This window comes from Theobroma cacao, chromosome 3 (assembly GCF_000208745.1).
Source record: "Theobroma cacao cultivar B97-61/B2 chromosome 3, Criollo_cocoa_genome_V2, whole genome shotgun sequence".
Taxonomy (NCBI): domain Eukaryota; kingdom Viridiplantae; phylum Streptophyta; class Magnoliopsida; order Malvales; family Malvaceae; genus Theobroma; species Theobroma cacao.
In genome coordinates, this window is record NC_030852.1 from 32,922,831 (window position 1) to 32,943,798 (window position 20,968).

At 36.8% G+C, this 20,968-nt stretch overlaps 4 protein-coding genes and 2 non-coding genes across 6 annotated transcripts; 2 read left to right on the forward strand and 4 right to left on the reverse strand.

Moving 5' to 3' along the window:
* LOC18606305 (flavin-containing monooxygenase FMO GS-OX-like 4) lies at positions 70-3,133 on the forward strand. The gene is made up of 7 exons (XM_007039844.2): positions 70-717; positions 1,307-1,377; positions 1,694-1,846; positions 1,939-2,021; positions 2,159-2,294; positions 2,368-2,541; positions 2,704-3,133. Exons 1-7 carry the CDS (start codon positions 99-101, stop codon positions 2,896-2,898), a joined length of 1,431 nt encoding a protein of 476 aa, XP_007039906.2. The 5' UTR covers positions 70-98; the 3' UTR covers positions 2,899-3,133.
* On the reverse strand, positions 3,211-3,281 carry TRNAG-GCC. The gene has a single exon. It is a non-coding gene; the product is annotated as a tRNA-Gly (tRNA).
* Positions 4,137-4,207, reverse strand: TRNAG-GCC. Its single transcript has one exon. It is a non-coding gene; the product is annotated as a tRNA-Gly (tRNA).
* Positions 6,398-8,054, reverse strand: LOC18606307. The gene is made up of 5 exons (XM_007039847.2): positions 7,911-8,054; positions 7,600-7,776; positions 7,417-7,491; positions 7,192-7,332; positions 6,398-7,059 (listed from the first exon to the last, which is right to left on the reverse strand). The coding sequence occupies exons 1-5, from the start codon at positions 7,911-7,913 to the stop codon at positions 6,643-6,645; spliced, it is 813 nt and encodes a 270-aa protein (XP_007039909.2). The 5' UTR covers positions 7,914-8,054; the 3' UTR covers positions 6,398-6,642.
* Positions 12,349-18,887, forward strand: LOC18606308 (3-oxoacyl-[acyl-carrier-protein] synthase III, chloroplastic). Its single transcript, XM_007039848.2, has 8 exons — positions 12,349-13,024; positions 14,373-14,521; positions 14,964-15,100; positions 16,034-16,139; positions 16,230-16,348; positions 17,366-17,430; positions 17,514-17,736; positions 18,305-18,887. Exons 1-8 carry the CDS (start codon positions 12,840-12,842, stop codon positions 18,524-18,526), a joined length of 1,206 nt encoding a protein of 401 aa, XP_007039910.2. The 5' UTR covers positions 12,349-12,839; the 3' UTR covers positions 18,527-18,887.
* On the reverse strand, positions 18,955-20,767 carry LOC18606309 (probable xyloglucan galactosyltransferase GT19). Its single transcript, XM_018117903.1, has one exon. It carries the CDS (start codon positions 20,507-20,509, stop codon positions 19,118-19,120), a length of 1,392 nt encoding a protein of 463 aa, XP_017973392.1. The 5' UTR covers positions 20,510-20,767; the 3' UTR covers positions 18,955-19,117.

A 20,968-nucleotide genomic window follows, 5' to 3' on the forward strand; every position in this document is an offset into this window, starting at 1 on the left:
TCAGAACCAACAACAACCAGCTGTCACTGTAGCATCTGAATCCACATTAAAAAAATATTTATAAGAACAATCGTCATCATTATAAATCACTTTTAACTATGAACCTGGCAATGCCACCAGCTTTCCCATCAGTCAAATCCCGCCACGTGGCGGTTGTAGGAGCCGGAGCAGCGGGCCTCGTGGCGGCGAGGGAGCTCCGCCGAGAGGGCCACTCGGTGGTCGTATTCGAACGCGGGAACGAAGTCGGAGGAACGTGGGTCTACACTCCTCGGGTGGAACCCGACCCCTTAGGAATTGACCCCACCCGACCGATCGTTCACACGAGCCTCTACAGTTCTCTTCGGACTAATCTTCCGAGGGAGGTTATGGGGTTTACGGACTTTCCATTCATAACACTAGCCGGGGAGAATAGGGATCCTAGGAGGTTCCCGGGTCACAGGGAAGTGTTGATGTATTTGAAGGATTTCGCGAGAGAGTTTGAGGTTAAGGAAATGGTGAGATTCGAGACCGAAGTGGTTAAAGTCTGGATTTTGGAGAATGGGAAATGGAAAGTAAGGTCCAAAAAGACAATTTTTTTTAATAATGAAAACAACGATCATTATAACGCTGATATTGATAATATTAATAAAAGTGAAGTTGAATTGGATGATGAGATTTACGATGCTGTCGTTGTTTGTAATGGACATCACACTGAGCCTCGTATTGCCGAAATTCCAGGTAAAGCATTCTTGCTTGTCAATGTTATCTTTTGGAAGGAATATTCGTTTACTTTCTCTGTTTTTGGGAAGGTTCATTAGTCATGGTTTAGCTGTTTTTGTTCAAATTCAGAATCAAACTACTTCCTAAAGAAAATTTCTGTTTGGTTTAATGGGGTTCGTATTTTCTGCTTTGGATGTCTTGATTCAAGATCAAGATTCTTCTTTCCCTTTTTACCCTTTATAACAGAATTCGTCTATGGCACTGATTGGAATTTGAAGATGAATTGATGGTTTTTGATTGAGAGGAAGATGCGAGGCATTAGAGTGAGTGATACTGAGAGCTGATTGTTTCTCTTTCATTCAAAACATCAATTTCGCTTAATAAAATTTGTGAAATTTAGATTCATTTGTGGGGTAGTTGATGAAACAAGTTCAATAAGATCATTATTTTGGATTCTGTTACCATTCATTTCCGGATGTAAATTTTTTGATAGCCGAAATATTATTATGAAATCTTTGTATGTATATTCATTGATTAAAAAGAAACAATAAATACCTGCTTCACATTGCCGGAAAAGATGTTTATCAGCTTCCGTATTTTATTCCAGGCATCAATTTATGGCCAGGAAAGCAAATGCATAGCCACAATTATCGCGTTCCTGAGTCCTTTACGGATCAAGTATGTATCAGGTTTTAACTTTCCCTTATCTTAAAATGTTGCAATACTGCATCTCAGAGTGTTATTTCTTGGATGTCACTGTGTTTTTAGATATTAGTTTCTGGGTTACATCTTGTTAATTTTAACTCCTAGGAGGTCTTAAAATATTTAGCAAATGTTTTGTCAATCTTATGTTATAATTCCTGGTGTTAGCTCCTCTTGCTCTCTCTATCATGTTGGGAAGTGACCTATTTCTGTTGTGGTATTGATTGAGTGATTGCTTCTGACCTTGTTTCTGTTACTTTTGATAAACTCCTATAGTGTTTTCCTTTGACAGGTTGTAATTCTAATAGGGAGTTCTTCTAGCGCAGTTGACATTTGTAGGGACGTAGCTGGAGTTGCCAAAGAAGTGCATGTTGCATCTAGATCGGTTGCACATGAAACGTATACAAAGCAGCCTGGATATGATAATTTGTGGATTCACTCCATGGTAAAAGCACTTACCTGAGATAGGATGGCAGGGCTGTCATGAGATCAGGTGATATATATGTTTTCGAAATGCTAATATTTGCCAATGTGCAGATAGATGCTGCCCATGAAGATGGCACTGTGGTTTTTCAAAATGGGAAAGTGGTGCTTGCTGATGTCATTATGCACTGCACTGGGTATTCTTCATTTGATTTTGCAGTTATTTTGGTTTAGGAGTGAATTTGCCTGTATTCAGTTATATGATGAATGAAAACTCATAAAATACTGCAATAATAGAAATGGCATTCTAATTTTCCACTGGTCCTTTTTAAAGGTACCAGTATCACTTCCCTTTCCTTGACACTAATGGCATTGTGACTGTGGATGATAATCGTCTTGGGCCACTGTATAAGCACGTGTTTCCCCCAGCCTTGGCTCCATGGCTTTCATTCATCGGGATACCATGGAAGGTGTATTTCTATTCTTTTCTTATCTAACTTCCAATCGTATAGCAGAAGTGCTTATTGGTAACTTTTTTACTAGATTGCTCCATTCCCCTTGTTTGAGTTTCAAAGCAAATGGATTGCTGGTGTTTTGTCTGGCCGGATTACACTTCCATCACAGAAGGAGATGATGGAAGATATTAAGGCTTTTTACTCAACACTTGAAGCTTCAGGCGTACCAAAGCGGTACACTCATCAAATGGGTGAATCTCAGGTAAATTTGTATTGCTAGGGGGCATATTTAAATCTATCCTAATCTTTCTGGTCTTGAGTTTGGTGCCGGTATATGTCCTGTTTGTCACATGGAGTTCATCTTACATATCATTAATGTACCTCTCCATTGCTTTCTGATTATTTATTTTGATGAATTCTGCAGTTTGAGTATAATAATTGGCTTGCTGCACAATGTGGATGCCTAGGCATTGAAAAATGGAGAAAGCAAATGTACCTTGCAGCTTCTGCGAATAAGCATCTTAGACCAGACACGTACCGTGATGAATGGGAAGATCATGACCTGGTTTTGGAAGCCCATGAGGACTTCGTTAAGTACACCTCAAAATCAGACAGTTAATGATTAAAATGTTAAAACAAATCCCTTAGCAAAGGCAAAGGACGTCCTCCCTTGCAGAATGACAGAATCTTTACTGCCATTTACAGTGTTGTATATATAAATCCTCTTCAATTCAATTCAGACCACTGATCTAACGTGTGGCTGCAATGAAATAAAAGAAGAGTGAATTGTAGTTGTTTATTGTACTGCCCCCAGTCCTATATAATCTCAGTATCACTCTGTAAGCTTGTACCCAGTCATTATTTTTAGAGGTTTTAATGGCTGACTATATCACTGACTGGAGGTGAATACAAGAAAGATGCAAAATGCAAATGCACCAGCCGGGAATCGAACCCGGGTCTGTACCGTGGCAGGGTACTATTCTACCACTAGACCACTGGTGCATTTTTTGAATTTTTTGAGCGTTAATAGAGTATGGTGCTATGAACCAATCTCTTCAAAAAAATCATGAATTTTTTGAATTACCATTTATGGCTCGATGTGGTGAGTCTAGTAAGCCGAGAGAGTTTCCGAGTCACAACCAAGGGATTGCGGAGATGGTGATCGTTGACAGAGGTGAACTTGTTGTAGAGGAGAGAGTTTTCATGCTGCTGTTGTTTGCAATGGTCATCACATAGAGCCATCTGTTGCTGATATCCTTTTATGTCAATTTTCTTTGGACTGTAGTCCAATGTGCATACTTTTATCTATTGAGACAGAAAATTCAAAGCTCAACTCTTTGAATATGGAATATACCCAATTACCATTGGAGGCAAATACTCAATCATATCAAATGTGTTGTTTGAACATTTTTATTGAAGTTTGAGTACTACAACTAGGTTGCATGATGCCTGATCAACATCTGGTTTCACAAGCCCATGAAGACTTCGTCGAAAAGAAACCAAATATAAATCTCGATCATAGATCATGCATATATCGATAGTTAATCTGTCAATGACCGCTGCGTCTGTTCATTCAAAGGTTGAATGTAGAAAGCATTGAAGTCTAAAGATGTGCCCGATGTCCTCTACGGCTCTACCGATATAAAATGCCGACTTAATTAATCAACACCCTGTTTTTCCTGTAGGATTGTAGCGACTCATGAACAAATGAAACGGCAGCTTTATCAAAAGAAAAAGAGTTTATAACCTTGAAGAAGGACAAGAAAAGAAGACAACTGGGTAGGAGCTCCCCTGGTGATGTCGACATCACTAATCTCCATTCCACTGTTTATTGTTTGATGGAAAAGAAAAAGCATCTGCACCAGCCGGGAATCGAACCCGGGTCTGTACCGTGGCAGGGTACTATTCTACCACTAGACCACTGGTGCTTTTGCTTGTCGGGCGACCCGTTAAAACCCAGGGGTTTGAATATAAAATATATTTCCTTGTTCTCACTTCAGATTTTTTTAAAAAATAAGAGCTACGCAATGATTGAAGAGTGACTAAAGATGCAAGAATAGCAATATCATTGTCCATATTCTATAGTCCACTTCTCATTTGCAGTGAGAAGGCAATCGACGCAGGCATTAAGGAATTATATATTGACCGAGGGAAAATATCTAGAAAACAAAAAAAGGAGTGGCAATTTGCACAAACAGCTAAAAAGCTCAAAATTGTTTCCCGTATTGTCATGTTTAATGCATAGGAAAGAAGAAAGTGGAGGGGGAAAAGAGGAAAGAAACAAATTTTTTTAAAAAAAATAAAGAAAGGGAAATGGTATAACTTTGCTGGCTGGCTTTGCAATTTCCATGGTGTCTACTGTCAGGTGCGTGAGGTTATCTTCTTCTTTTGCTGCTTTTTGTTGATTTCGGGGGGTCCATTTTCCAATCCAACCTCAGGCTTAATGCCTTCAGATTTGACATCTTTGCTATTCCTGCATCCCCAATTGCACAAAGCTGGTGGAATATAATTGATACGTGAACATGAACCCCACCTAAATTTCAAACGCCCATGGTCAACAACTAAAACCCCAAATCATTCAACCATTTTTTATTATTCATAAACCAAGAATCTTGAAATTAATAACTTCAAATTTGCCTACAAACCTATGCCTTTTTCAGTGTCCCATTAACTCTTTTTAATATTGGATCATGCTCCAAATTTTTGAAGTTCAATATTGATAGATAGATAGATAGATAGATATAGATATATAAATGAATTGGAAAATGCTAAAAGAGGTGAATATTATTGGAACAGAATTCATAAATTTTCATTTGAAGGAAAAAATATTCCTGGATATCATTGTTATGACTTCTTTAATGAGCAGCTAAAGACTATTATGCTAACCCAAGTTCCACACGACCATTCTTTTTCCATCCAAATCAAGGGAACACACTTTTGCTTTGTCGTAATTAAACAAACATCCCTTTTGGGATGGTCAATTTTGTGCACCCTTTAACCAATACAATTATCCAGTGAACAACACCCCAATCCACACTCTACATACACCCTTAATTGCCCTCTGGAAAAAAGAACCTTCCCTGATGCAGAAAGCATATCATAATTAGATTAGCACGATTGTTCTTTCTCACCCTGATTCACATGAATGAGCTACAAGAATCGACTTCTGACGCTTTATCAAGAGAGAATACCCCTTTTTGAAGTCGTAAACACTTGGCTTTTGACGACTCTCTTATCGTTTCTCCAAGAATTAATGTTAAATAGAAAGTAAGGAAAATAATTAGATCAAGCGAAACATTATTTTGCTCTTATAGCAATAAAAGTAATTTAGCACAAATGACACGATTTGTGAGTTATTTTTACTTTTGAATATTAAAAAGTTTAACTTAGTGGCTTACTCTTAATACAAGTGATTTTCCTTTTGGCATACATTTTTTTTTCTTTTCCTTTTATTCAAAAATAAATCTTAAAACATTATAAATAATCATAAAACACCTATTACTTTAATGATTACATAACAAATTTCAACTAATTAATTATTATATGTAATAAAACTATTATTTTAATTCACATAATGAAGTTTAGTAACTATTACATTAAAACTCTTTTCAATATTGTTATGCATTATGTATATTAAATTTATTTTTTTGAGGAACTATTACTTCTTGTTCTGAATATAATACTTTCACAATTCAATTTTGAAGAACAAGCTTTTACAAAGCTAGTACGAACATAACTTCTCTATATATATTCTGTCCAATTCTCTTCTATTTAGTTCTTCTCCATCCTATTCTCTATGTTGCTCTACAGCTTACCTATTCTTTACTTACACTCAACCTATTACTCTAGATTTCACCAACACTAATATATTTTAATATTACTCCAATCATCCTTCTACTTATTTACAACAATTCCACCCTCTCGGTTATAAAAATCCCTTTACAAATGCTAATTTGACCTCATTGTTTAGGTTTGGAAGGCCATTATTTTATAGGAGATGCACATCTGAATATGAAGTTTCACATATTTATTTTGTCCAAGACTTTTAATGTATTCTTGATTAATTGATCCTACAGAAATAATGCTACTTAGATAGCTCATTAAACAACACGGAAAAGTTGAAATTATTACTATCTTCTATAATTAGGAGAATCCTCTGGTTAAAGAGAAGAGGAGGGGGATAATTAAATTCTAATAAAATTAGGTTGTATACCTCTACATATAACAATAATAAACTCTACAAAATTGGGGAAGCAATTAATTTTCCATCGCGGTCAAAACTTCCCCACGAATCGTTACCCTCCTCCAAGCACACAACACACAGGACTACTGAAGGCATCACTACTATTTTTATTTTGCACATTCAATTCAAAGGTGATCTACGAGGCACACCTTTCCGGCGGTTAATACTGTCAGCCGCAGCAGCAGCCTGTGAGCATCTGCTCCGGCACGAAACTCGAGGCATCAAAACACAGCTGCTTTTCTTCATCTTCATCTTCATCTTCTTCTTCACGAACTCAGTTGTGGCAGTGCAAGCAATTAATGATGACTTGCAGTTTATTGCACTGCCACCGTTGCTAGTAGCAGTAGTGTTTGTTGATCCTCCCGACCAAGTTCTGGGGGAAACAGGGGAGTCCAGGACAGAGTCAGGAGTCATCTGAGGATCCTCTTCAATCTCTGTGACGCTGACATCACTTCTAGTTTTGTAGGACGATGGAAGTAATTCAGAGTTTTGGTCAAGTTTTTTTCCGCCATGTTTGGTAGTCTCGAAGTGATTAACCTGCATGCACGTAGCAAGCAATTAAACTGTGAGAACAAAGAAAGAAACAGTAACAGTAGAAGCAAAGTGAGCTTGTGAAGAAATCAAGACAGTAAACATATACTAGTAATTGACTAAAGAAAAATGATGAACCTTGCAAGAGAGAGAGCAGAAGAGAAATGGGTCTTGGAGGCTGCGATCGCAGTTGGTGCAGAAGTTACCAGAGCCTCTAAACGGGCGTGACATTGGCCTTTCATTCAAAAACACTACTTTGGCACTGTTTGTTGTGTATGGCTGTAAAGTTGAAAAGCATCAGCACAACTAAATCCCAAAGAAAGATTTCAATATCTAGTTTCTAATTCAAGCTAGATTACGTACTTGAACGAGGGAACAATTGATCAGTTTTTGAGCATCACTCAACCGTATGACATCTTGGTAAACATATCTTCTTATCTGCACAAGGAAAAAATGTATCAAAAAAGAAGAAAGGATTTTGATCTGTAAGAAAGTAAAATAAGGTAGAAATTTTATGCTAGTTTTGGACAATCTGGATCAATGAACCTGTAAGCGACGATGAGGGCGGTGAACAGGCAAGCAGTGGGGGCAAATAGCAACGCAACAATTCAAGCAGAAAATGTTCTTCTCATTTTTCTTTGCAGACTCATGAACTACACAAGGATCAAAGAATTTTTCTCCAAGAAGAATTCCAAGCCAATGAGGAATTGAGCTTGCACCAACCTGTAAGAAATGAAAAAAGAAAAAAGAAAGGAAAACCCAATTCCAAAAAGATTTGAATCAAACCCAAAACTTCATATCAGAAAATGAAAAAGAAATATTTAGAGTTCCAGAAAGTAAGTTATAAGATATTTTACCATGTTCAGTTTCCCTGTTTGTTGAAGAAGCAGTTGAGGTTGTCAGGAGTTTTATGAAGAATAAGGTGCCAAAGTCACGAGTCATCAATGAAATGTCATTGAAAGAGAGCCAAAAAGAGGAAAAGAGTCGGGGGCGTTGTGGGGGGTGAAGGGTAGTGGGAGAGATAAGAAGAGTGCAAGAAAAGGGAAACGGCGCCCCTCTCTGCCAGCAGTAGCAGCAGCAGCCAGCAGCTCCTGATTTGCACTGTTGTTGCAAAATGGGGCCTGGGCCTCATTTAAAGCCGCGATGAGGGGGGGTACAGTAGTAGTTGTTGTTGTTGTAAGTATGTATGATATGCAGATTTTGAATATCGAAAGCAAATCTTTTAGCAGTTTTAGACCAAAACCTATCATCTTTCCCCCTATAACTTTAAGGTCTTAAAACATTTCATACTGTGCACTGATTTTGTTCTTAGCGTGTTCCACCCACCCTGTTCTGCGACTAATAGCAAAGTTCCCATTTCTTCATTGAAACCCTCTTGCAAAATTCTGATGTAATCCTCTTTTTCCAACTTAAAAAACTATAGCATGAGACGGATAAAACTTGAAAGATAAATCAAAAAACAAAAAGAAGCTTTTTCGTGGGTGTAAAACTTGGCCAAATATATACTAGTAGTAACAAAATTTTGATGTTTCCCAGTCCAAATTACTCTCTTTTGAAGCACTACAATGTTCTCTGTGTCATCTTCAAGTAACATTCAATCTATTACTTGTTAACGTCCTCTTTGAATTTTCATTAACAAAGAGTGCCAAAGGTTTTTTTGGCAGGTAAGAAAGGGTTAGGGATAGGGAAAGGACGGATGGATACAAGACTGTAGTTATTTCTGGTCACTGCCAACCAGACCAAATTCGGCTAATGTTGACCCTTGCTGCAGAATGACAAGGATCATTAAGTTCTTGGTACATAGTGCTCGTAGGAATCTCAGATGTCTTCTTCTTCATCCTTTCTTTTTTAATTTGTCAAAACCTCTCTCCCTCTCCATTCTCTTGGTCTGATTTAACTTAAAACAGAAAAATTATTAATTTAAAATTACTTCAGTTCAGAAAATGTTGGTTTCACTTACTTGTGGCTTAGATATCATCATTACCAAGTAGATGCAGAAAGTGAAAAGCCAAGCCTATCATCTATGTCTGTTCTTCTCTCGGGAGGATGACATGATACAACACTTTTTTCCAGTCCAATTCCAATTATGCGATTTAATTTTGTTCTAATATATGCAAAAATGCAATAAGCAATGATCCGAAAAAGAGAGAAGAAATAAGTTTATATGGATTCTTAATTGGACGGTAGTCCCATAGTATGAGGTACCCTAGGTGGCTAGTGTGACCTTGGAGAGTCAAAGGCAGGAAAACCAAGAAAAATCTGGGGGGAAAGGATTACATTGGCAAAAAAGGAATGGACCTCTCTCTCGTGTGAACTCTGAGTGCCTACAATTCGACAAAGTTTCCCTTTGGAAATTTTGAATGGAGCAGCAACAAGGCAAAGACATTTACTCCTTTGCCGCTTGTATCTCAGTCTTGAGACAGAGATGATCTCAAATTGCCCCTATCAAATATCATTCTTCGGGATTTTTACCTACACCATACCGCCCATAGCCCGTAGCTGTTCTATTAGGCCGGCGGGGACCACAGTTGCCGTTATTTATCACACGTGTTCCAATTCCTTAAATTATATATAATATTGAAAATAAATGGGTTAATTCAGGATGTTCAGTGAAATATATACTTAAATCCGTACTAACTGTGCCCTCCCCCCAAAAAATATCAGTACTTAATAAAAGCATGCATATTGGTTTCCTTTTCAATGAGAAAAGGCGACTGTTCTTTGTTTTGGCTAAGTGAAAGGTGACTGTTCAACTTGATGCTTTTTGTTTTTTTGACCAAACATGGTTTTGAAGCTTTTGATTAACAGGGACGTTTCCAGGATCTGTCTTTCTACTTCTAATTCGAAAATATACATGGTAATGGTATGGTACTATGAATATGTAGATAGTAGTGTACAAATAATTATTTTTGTTAGTTCAATTTTAAATATCTAATAATTAAACTAATCAAATTTATATTTAAAAATAACAACAATCGAACCGAATTATACAAATAATCGAACTAATCAAAATTAAATTAATTCAGTTAGTTCAGTTCAATTTTTAAAAACCGAACTTGACAAAAAAAATTTTATTTGTATATATTTATTTATATTATATTTTTAATCAATTAATATTACAAAAATAGTAAAAATGATAATAGAAATTATAATAAATAAGATTGACACCCATATAATTAAAGAGAAATTAAAGAGGAGAAGGTATTAGATTTAAGATTTATTTTTTATGTAAAATCTTCATAATATCCTTACTTAAATTTGGTTAATTCGATTAGAAATTTTCCTAATTGAAACCGAATTGAATTAATTTAATAACCGAACTATCATAACTGAATTATTTAAAATACCAAACTAACTAAACCGAAAAAATCAAACTCATTTTAATTCGATCCAATTATTCAATTCAATTCACATGTACTCACCGTTATTTGTAAAAAGTCTCTAATCTCTGGAAAAAGTTAAAATCAAACAAGGATGAATTAAGCAGGAGCTTCCTTCCAGGTCTGATAAAATTTTTGCTCTGTGCCCTGCTGAAGGGGTCTATGTTTGTCGGAATGATGCAACTTTATATCCCAAAGGCCCAAAGGGTGTATCTGTTAAGTTCCTTACGAATCAGCAAAATGGGCTGAATTTAAGCCAACATTACCCTGTAGCCTCTCCCAATTCTCATTTTTGTGCTTCGGGGGGAACACACACGATAGGCCGAGTAGTCCAACGAAAAAGGCATATTCCGACCCAAAAATGTTTTACACTGTATGTATTATTTATCGTATTATTTCTCTGTCTAGAACATGTGTTTCTCTCGTTAATATCCTCCAAATTGATTTCATTGGTGGAGTGGATATATAAAGGACTGATTTTTTTGCTCAAAATATTGGAAATTTTAACGTGATCATTGAGAAGGTTGAAGTCGGTTTTTAGTTGGACATTTTCATTTCAGAAATTAAGTCTTTTCACTTTGTAATAGTTTAACTTAGGTTGATTTGAATTGCATGGCACGTATACATTGATTCAAGCTTTGCATGTTTAAGATAATTGTATTTGTTCTCCATCACAGTTACAGTGCTTTGTATTTCAAAGCATGTTGCCTAATAATTGAAGATTTATTTAAGTTGATATAGTGGTAATTAACTTCTTATATGTGGATATGGTCAAAAAGCTTGTTTGGTCTGATTTTTTTTTTTACTTAAAAATTATTATAAAACTGATATGAAAAATAATAATTTTTAAAATTAAGTTAAAGTTATTCGATAAATTTCTTTTTATAAGTTATAACTTTGATTAAAATTATCATAAAATGTATTTTTTTAGAAGGTAATATTGTAATTATTTTTAACAGATAATGATATTTTTGAAACAAAAATAAAAATTCTTCTGTATTTTTAAAAGAAGAGAAGAAAAAGTTCTTCACAAAAGTTTTTTCTGAAATTCTTTTTTTTTTTAATTTTATTATTTTAAAAAATTATTTAAAAAAAAAATTTAAAATTTTTATTTACTTTTACTTTTACTTTTAAAAAATAAATAAACCAAAAAAAATCAGACCAAACAAATACCTAATCTAATTCTCCCTAACCCTATCTGTTAGATGGAATACCCAAAACAAGCAATGTTGTTTGAATGACCGAAATTTGTAGCCATTAACAAATCTTCAGGGTTCCAAACTTTCCTGTAGGGTAGACTTAATTTTGCCTACAAAATCTGCTAGTAATGTGCCGAGCAAGTTGTTCGCCTGATTAGAAAATTTTCCCAAAGGACTGTCAGCTGAGTTTCAATCCATCTTCGTTCCCCCAACCAATTTGCCACGTTAGTAGTCTCACAGGGCATTGTTCCAAGGACAAACTTGGGTAGTCTTCCTTGTATAAGAATAAACCTACCCTTTTATTTAATATCCAATTATATCCATGGTGATGCTCTATGATTCACGTTGAACATTTTTTTATTAACATAATCATTTTATAAACAATATAAAATCAACATTAACATGTGATTTAAAAAAAAGAAAAAGAAATTGTGAAGTCAATAGACGGGAAACTTGCAAAAACGAGTAGCTGAACAAACTCTTTTAACTTTTATCGTTGGAGAAAAGAGTTACGTTGGGACTTGGAAGAAACCAGAGCTACATGGCGAAAACAACAGAATGACTAGATGAGGATCAAGGACTTTAATCCTATGTAAGCCAAACCTTGCAATTCACGAACTGTTAACAAATGGGTATTTGCCACGTACCCCGAAGGAGTACCGAAACAGCGCAGATGGACCAGCTCAATCTTCCTTTGGTGTCAAGTGCCAACTGTTTTCTGCCCAACAAAAATAATCCCGCACTTGGATTGCAGCAAAAAAGGAATCTTGGGAAATGGTGAAGCACATTGCAGGGGCAACATATTCTGATAGGGAGAGAAAGTAAAGAGTAGCATTGGAGTTTCCGCAAAATTCGTTGGCAAAATCGCCAATTTTTTTCTTTTTCTTCTATCTCCGGACTCTCCAAAGATTTCAAGTTTTTAACCAAAAACAGCCTGGAATCTGCGTTTCACTCAAGTTTTGCATAAATCTATTGACCTTTTTTTAAAAATTGATTTTGTTTGTTTAAAAGTTATTTACTTTTGAGTTTCTCTCATTGTCATGGACTTTATATACACTTCCTATAACATTCTAAAGATCCTTGCTTTCTCCCTTTGAGACATACTACAAAGTTTCAATTTGTTTTTCCTCTCTCTCCTTTATAGCTATAGGATTTCTTTGCTGGCGTAAAGCGACTGTTTTGTATTGTTTTTTATCTGTGAGTGTAAATGGCCAATACATCTGGGTTTTTCACACCTTCAGTTCCGAGCCTGAGGAGAAAGATTCAGCCTCCAATAGGCATTTCTCGATCTGGGTTTTGCTTCTCTGAAGGAAGCTGTAGGAGGGTAGTGTGCTCAAGTGGCATTGAAGGTGCAGAGAAGCATGTTTCCCCTTCTGAATCTCGAGTATCCAAGTAAATTTCTTCTGCTTATTTTATTTGATTTCTTGCTTGGTTGATTTATTTCTCTGGCAGTCGAGTTGTTGGAGCTCTTGCAGCTGGTTTATTGGTGAACATGGTGTTAAATGAGCTTGGTTTCATGGGCTTTGATTTGGCACCTGTAGTCGAGTAAATGTGGATTTTTTGTCCAGGGAGGAGGAAAATTTTGGTTTATTGTTGGATTTTATTTTTATTGGAAAACTACGTGTTACGGTTGCTGTGAAGTTCAAGGCTAATTTGTTCTTGCACTAGCAAGAATCATGTGCGTAGAACAAAGATGGTTTTTTCATTTATAAATTGATGAAAGGGGTTCATGCATGCGCATCTGGAGCTTATTTAGAGGCGAGTTGACCTTTTTAAATTTGAAAGATTAGGATCTCATTTGGTTGTAGTGCCCATCAGTTGTGTTGCCTGCCCTTGTTGGATTATTACTGGCACTTGAAAGATTAATGATGAGCTGAAATTGCCAATCCACCTAGTTTATGCAAAGGTTGGCTTCAGTATGCTCTTAAGTTGTCCTAGCTGAATAAACAATTCAATGAGCCTTTATGCCCACATTAAGAATGGTACTTCAATATGATCAGCGTTTCAGTGGCCTTTCTGGCATCCACCAATTGTACTTAGCTTGATACTGAAATAGTCTTAGTTGTTATCAGTTCATGTAGATAAATGATATAGGAAAGTTTTTTGGGATATGAGATTAGAGTGGAGGAAATCACAAGCTCTTTGCAGTTTGTGTCATGTGGTTTAAGAAATCTTCCTTTGACTCTTTTAGGCTAATACCATACACACTTTACTTGTATCAACAAGCTTGGGATTAATATGATCATAATTCAAAAACTTAAAGGTTTGTTAGTTGCTGGATATATTGGTGAATCCAGTTTATGGTTGGTTTTGTCTCTGGGAGGCTGTCTAAATGATTGATAATTCTACATTAGTCAGGGAGACACTTAATAGGGTGAAAGATAGCCAGGTTAGTAATCTTTTTAAGCACTCCAGACTTATATGGTCCTACTGTTGATTTACTAGAAGTGTTGGGTTTTGCTTCTGTTGATGATTGTGAAGCTCCTGCTGGAGTCTGGGTTAAGATAAACTAGAATGTTTTATGTAACCCCACTTTGACACTGAAGTTTTGCATGCACACATGCTAAACAGTTGGGCCTGTCAATGGCATTGACCGTGTACTTCATATCCAGTCTAGTCTTCAGAGTTGAGATGCAGCCTTATTTTTATTTGTTTATATTTATGTCTTTCATATTGAAAGATAATGATTTTACCAACTTATGATAAACTTTCCTACTTTTACTTTGGAAAAAAAATACAGGCTTGTCAGTAAAGGCTGCAAGTTAGTTGGCTGTGGGTCAGCTGTGCCAACTCTTTCAGTTTCCAATGATGATCTTGCAAGAATAGTTGATACTTCTGATGAATGGATCTCTGTCCGCACTGGAATACGAAATCGACGGGTTATTTCAGGTCAGGACATACTCTAATGCATACTAGTGTGATGTATAGAATATTTGTCTACTGTTTTGCTGGGATTTCCTCTTGTCTCAAGCTTCAGTAATGTGATAAAAACCTTTAGCTTGAATCTTGTTGAAGGGTATTCAGCTTGAAAAGTCCCAGCCTAGGTATGCTGAGTTAGTTTGATTTAAAGGACAGCCATTTACACTAGCTATTTCTTAAGGGGTTGGAAAATAGTTTCTAGAGCCCATTATAATATGGCAGAACTTTGGCCTGTCTTAAGTGTTGCATCACTTATTTCTAAATTGCTTTTTTGGTCATAGCTGGATAGAGACCTTGTCTATCAGTGTAGATTTTTGTTAACCACAAAAGCAAGCTTACACTTCTTCTCGTTTATATATTGGCATCTTTATTTCGCTGTGAAGGAGATTCCTATTAACAATTGCTCTTACAGGAAAGGATAGTTTAAGAAACCTAGCAGTTGAAGCAGCAAGAAAAGCTCTTGAAATGGCAGATGTTGATCCTAATGATCTTGACCTAATCTTGATGTGCACATCTACTCCAGAAGATCTTTTTGGTGGGGCTCCACAGGTATAGGGGAATAGGTTGATATTTATTGCAGAATCCAATAAGGAGGCTTTAATAAAGAGAGCAATTTGCATGATTTATGCCCTAAGCTGCATGTAGGTTTCTACAAATCTAGGATTAGATCTATGCATTTTAAACAAGACTGCTTCCCCATATACTGAGATCAAGAGAAAATTTAGAAGTGACATGTCCTGGGTTATCTTGAAATCTTGTTTGTGTTGACTAGCACAAATAATGTCTGTTTTTAGGTATTACAAGAAATATTAAGCATATGCTCGGAAGCTGCCTCCCACCCACCTACCCACACACACACACACACCTTCCTTTTTTTCTTTTTTTTTTCTGTATTTTAGAACTGTCAATCGGCTATTGGTCTCAGAACTCTTAAATATTTGTAAAAACTAAACGTGCTTTTAATTTGTTTACATGCATGTTTGGGTTTAATAAGGGGTTTCCATGGATTTTGGGTAGTGGGATCTCATGGGAAGTAGTGTAACCAAATATTGTTGAAAACTATAAACATTGCTTTAAGTTACATGATGGTTACAAACTTAGGAACATACATGAATTGTGGTTGGAGGATAGGGGCTTGAGCAAAGATTTTGATTTCAGGCTGAAGGATTCTCTTTTATGTGAAAGAGGCAGGTTGTAAACCGGTAACTTTTGTTCAACAGATTTAATCAAGTGCCCTGGGGCATAAACTTCATATAAATACAAAAATTACTTTCAGTCAGGGTTTGGTTTAGATGACTATTTGGCTCTACAGATTTAGTCCAATTGCAGCAGAGGTTGGGCTTACTTGAGTTACTAGTCTTCAATTTTGTCTGTAGGTCTTGACACTGCATTTGTGCTTATTTGAACTGTAATTTGTGTATGTTTTATTGAACACTAATTTATACCTTGAATTGCTCTGGAAACCTTTATTGAAATTGTCAGGTCCAAAGAGATCTTGGCTGTACAAAAACTCCTTTAGCTTATGATATTACTGCTGCATGTAGCGGATTTGTGCTGGGTCTGGTCTCAGCTGCGTGCCACATTAGGGGTAATGAATAATTTAGTTTGCAGCAAGGAGGTTTTGATTATGCTCATTCGTGTGTTATGAAATTAATTTTTTTACCTTTGTAAATCACAGGAGGTGGGTTTCGTAATGTTTTAGTGATTGGAGCTGATGGTCTTTCTCGATTTGTTGATTGGAGTGATAGAGGGACATGCATTCTCTTTGGGGATGCTGCTGGTGCTTTACTAGTTCAGGTAATACCTTCTTTTTGTAAGTTCACTCTTTTCTGGATGATGTGATGATAATTTCTTGGACTTGCATCAGCTAGTACAGACTGTCATTTCATCCTATTTCAGATTCTAGTTTCCTTGATGAGGGTGATGATCTGCTTTGTCAATGTACAAGCATATGTGGTGTTTCTGTCTACCAGAGGTCATAATAGTTGGCTGTAAATAGAGAACTGTTTATGAAAGAAAAGATCTTTCTTTGTCTTATATCAAGTTGTGGATGGTTGCATGTAATCTGAAATCTTAGCATGGAACAATATTTTAGTGCAACATATCGCTTGATGAGATGCCAAGCACCATTACACACATGACACGAGTATGGGAGTGGTATTTGCCTGACTTGCTCATTAGATTACATTCTCTGACAGGCTTGTGTGATGGAGGACTTAAATAGATGTCCTGATAAAAGATAAGGTCCTGCATTTTACTTTAATACTTTGTTGCACATTACGAAGTACAGGATTGGAAGTATCTGTATTCAGCAGAAGACAAGGTCCTACTACTTTGTTGCTCTCATCTTAGATTTACAAATAAAATAACAGAATTAGATTTTTTTATCGGCAGAAGATTTTGGGAGTAGATGAATCTGAGTGGCAGGTTGCCCCTTGCATCCAAAATCCATAACATTGTGCATGCAATATAGGTTCCTATTATTATCGGGCAGCTTAAAATTAGAACTAGTGGGTTTGCAATCACAAGTCTGCTAGGAGAATTGTCTTTCACCTTATATTTAGTTTGTCAAAAACCAAATTCTGTAACCCTGACGCAAAAAAAATTCAACCATGATCAAATTAGCAGTTTTATTAACCTAATTTTAGAGTCAATTATTGCCATTATCGTACTTGTTATACCAACTTTTATACCTGTTGATGTGCATAAAGTGTTACTGGTCAAATGGTTTCTTATAAAATAAAATAGTTACCACATACCTATTTTCTTCTGCAATGAAACATGACATCATTTGTGATACAAATTATTCTGTAGGCCTGTGATGCTGAGGAGGACGGTTTATTAAGCTTTGACTTGCATAGTGATGGTGAGGGTGGAAGGTATGTGCTTCTCATGTTGTGGAAATAAACGAACAGTGTTGCTTTCTCTGAGGAATTTGACTGGGCTGTCACCCCTGTTGCAGACATCTTAGCGCTTCCATAAAGGACAATGAAGCTGATGATCTGTTGAGTTCAAATGGTTCACTGTTAGATTTCCCTCCAAAAAGGTCCTCTTATTCCTGCATACAGATGAATGGCAAAGAAGTTTTCCGCTTTGCCGTGCGATGTGTGCCACAATCAATTGAGTCTGCCTTGGAAAAGGCTGGTCTCACTGCATCCAGCATTGACTGGTTATTGCTCCATCAGGTATATGTTTTAGAGTTTATGGAGATAGTATAGCTTTTGTTTTTCTAATATACATCCTGCCCTGTACTCGACCTGCTAGCTTAACCAGGAGAGCTCCAAGATTGTATAGGTGCTTAGATTTCTCCTAAATCACTGCTGTTATACATTATTGTCATTGATGCATTGTTCTTTCAGTTCTACATCTCACTTCATGAACTATGAGAAAGGCCCTTGACAGAAAGTGGCTTAGACAGTCATCTGGTCATATTTTAGGAGTTTAGGTTTTGGGGTGGAAACATCTTGAGAATAGGAAGAATGCAATTGGTTCTGGCTGTTGTCCTTATGCCTCAGCCACTATTGGAAGTTGTTTAAACCTAGATGGTGAAAAAGGTGAAAAAGGAACATTAGTGCTGATTCAATTAATTTATGTTGTCCATGCTCATCAAAAGTAATGGGTAAACCCCAAGCCTTCAGAAGTGACTAAGTGCAGCCTAGTAATTGACATTTTTATATCTGAGAGTGGTACTCAGCATAATATCTTCCAATGATTAAAAAGGGGGAAAATCTAACAGAGATATGATTAATGCAGGCAAACCAGAGGATTATTGATGCAGTTGCAACACGTTTAGAAGTCCCACAGGAACAAGTCATATCAAATTTGGCAAATTATGGTAATACGAGTGCTGCATCCATTCCTTTGGCATTGGATGAAGCTGTTCGAAGTGGAAAGGTGAAGCCAGGCCATACAATTGCAACTGCAGGTTTTGGTGCAGGTCTAACTTGGGGTTCAGCTATCATTAGATGGGGATGAAAAATCACCATGCTGCCAAATTACCTGTGTAGAAATGAAGAGAAATCCTTATGAAGAACAGCTCTCTCCAGTTACTACTCCCTATCCAAAAGTACGCATACAATGGGAGTTTGCGCTCACATAATCCCCATCAGCTCCATTTTTTTTGTTGGAAATTTGTTATACTTTAGTTGTTGCACTGCTAATAAATTTTTATTCTTTTTCCTCAAGCCTTTCAACTTTTATTTTTTCGGTCCTCTGTATCGCAATAATGAGCACGGTTCTCCCTTTTACCCCCTTGAGTCAAACATGGGCAGAAGTATGTTACACCTGAGGAAAGACGGGAGTGTTTTTACAATGCAACATTGTGTTAGTTCTTTTATCAGGAAAGATACAAAAATTTCTACAGATCATGGTTCTACCTATAATGGACATCAAGAAGTTTATCATGCTTGCAAAAACTGAATATTTTATACTGATAAACAATATAGAAATTATCACATTCTCTCTGCACCTTTGCAGCGAAGTAGGAAGTTGAAAAGGAAAAAAAAATATACTATATAAGAAAAATACCAGTAGTAAATACAGACAAGAAACCAAATTGAACTTGGGTCAGCGAGCTAATATGTTTGCAAGCCTCTCTCTCATCCTTTGTAGAGTTCCATCTATTGCAATATCAAATGCATCCTTCTTGGTCCTCAATCCCAGTGAACTACCATGCCTTCTATATATAACTCTAGGGATCAAATCCTGAACACTTTCTCTCATCCTCCTCACCTCACTCCTTGGTATCCCCATTAACACATCCAAAATCCTTAACCCTTTGAAAACCACCTCCTCCTTTGGTATAAACACCGAGAACTCTGCATACTTCTCCTCCGGCAAATGCCACACGTACTGCATTTTTGCTGACAATTCTTCAAAGAAAACTGGTATACAACCTGCAAGGATTGCATCAAAAGTTGACCTTCTAGTTGGAGTATCCCCTGGAGGCTGCAAACAAAAGGTTGATTGTAGCATAGGCTTCATGTACCTTATAGGATCATGCTCACATATCCCGTTCGAGCAATCCACTATATCACATATCTTTGAGTACATCACATTATTTTCAAGAACGTTAAATCTGCTGCTGTTGTTGTTGATGCTACTATTCTCACATTCATTCCTTATGCTCCTCCTGATATTTGGGGTGGCACCAATTCCACCGCCACCAGCAAACAACATTAAAGTAGTCCTCTTGGACCTCTTCACCCGTTGAATCCAAGCCTCAAAGAATGCCAAATTCTGAGGATGAAACGACGTAGGATAAGGCACAGAATGTTCTTGCCAAGGCCAAGCTCTTCCCTCAGGAACCAAAGCAGTGACGTTGTAAAACTCAGGCAATTCAAGAAATGAAGTACCCCATATAGGAGGATCATTATTCAACGGCTGAGAGAAATCCCAAGCAGGTCTAGCCATAACTAAAAAATGATCATGGCCCATATGCCGCTTCCATATTCCAGGTTCATCAGATTGCAAAAAATCAAACAATTCCATCCCATGTTGGAAGCTGGAATTCACATCAGGCCCATACAAATACCTTAACGAATCAATGGAAGCATAATACGGAAGAAAGATGGCATTTGCAACATTAGGGTCATCTGTAAGGCAAGGGTACTCCAGGATTCTTCTATGGAAAACGAGTTCAAGTAACAGAGGGTCAGTACGGTACCAACTACGAGATTTGGCATGGGTTTTTTGTCCCAAGCCGTGGTTTGCTAAGTAAGGACAAAAGTCATCAAAAAGTGGGTATTCAGAACAGTTAGTAAGTAGATCAAGATTGAATCTAGATGGGAGGTTCCTGATGTAGATCCAACGGTTGTTGCAGTCTTCTGTCGTTGTCCGGTTTGATGTTGATTCGGTGTTCAAGATTTGATGGGAAGATGCTGAATTGATGATCGATAGAAGGAATAAGTGGAATTTGATGGAGAAGAAGATTGTGGTGATTTGGGTCTTGCAGGCCATGGTGGAAACAGATGGAGAAAACACCGTAAGTCTAAGAACACTTTTGTATGAAGCTAACCAAGATCTTTTTCTGGGTTTTTGGGTTTTTAATCTCTGTATTTTGTAGTGTTCCTTTTTTTTTCTTTAACAGGAACTCAGTTTGACACTTGGCTTTTTTGGAATTTTGCTTTGTTGGGGGAGAAGAGGGGTTCAGGTTCCAAGACTGAAAATGAAAGATTACAGTAATTCTTTATTCTTTAAGTTTTTTGCTTTCGCTTTTTCCTTCTAATTTTCAAACGGTAACTTATGATAGTGCTTGGAGGTGTTCTATCTTTGACCCAGCATTGTCGGTGGAAAAGAGCAACTGCCTGCACCTCGTATTCAATCACCCCATTCAATGCGGCGACGTTTTCTTCAGTGTGTTTTGCTTCACATGGTTGTGACCCTGCTTCTTCTTTGTTTTTTTTTTCTTTGGGTCCT

Excerpts from the sequence above, each read along its gene's own strand:
- LOC18606308 (XM_007039848.2), top strand. The coding sequence starts at position 12,840 with ATGGCCAATACATCTGGGTTTTTCACACCTTCAGTTCCGAGCCTGAGG. Across the intron at positions 16,140-16,229 it reads AGCTGCGTGCCACATTAGGG|GAGGTGGGTTTCGTAATGTT; the intron begins GTAATGAATAAT and ends TGTAAATCACAG. Across the intron at positions 16,349-17,365 it reads CTGGTGCTTTACTAGTTCAG|GCCTGTGATGCTGAGGAGGA; the intron begins GTAATACCTTCT and ends ATTATTCTGTAG.
- LOC18606305 (XM_007039844.2), top strand. The coding sequence starts at position 99 with ATGAACCTGGCAATGCCACCAGCTTTCCCATCAGTCAAATCCCGCCAC. Across the intron at positions 1,378-1,693 it reads CTGAGTCCTTTACGGATCAA|GTTGTAATTCTAATAGGGAG; the intron begins GTATGTATCAGG and ends TTCCTTTGACAG. Across the intron at positions 2,295-2,367 it reads TCATCGGGATACCATGGAAG|ATTGCTCCATTCCCCTTGTT; the intron begins GTGTATTTCTAT and ends CTTTTTTACTAG.
- LOC18606307 (XM_007039847.2), bottom strand. Across the intron at positions 7,333-7,416 it reads TCAATTGTTCCCTCGTTCAA|CCATACACAACAAACAGTGC; the intron begins GTACGTAATCTA and ends TCAACTTTACAG. Across the intron at positions 7,060-7,191 it reads TCTGCTCTCTCTCTTGCAAG|GTTAATCACTTCGAGACTAC; the intron begins GTTCATCATTTT and ends ACGTGCATGCAG.
- LOC18606309 (XM_018117903.1), bottom strand. The coding sequence starts at position 20,509 with ATGGCCTGCAAGACCCAAATCACCACAATCTTCTTCTCCATCAAATTC.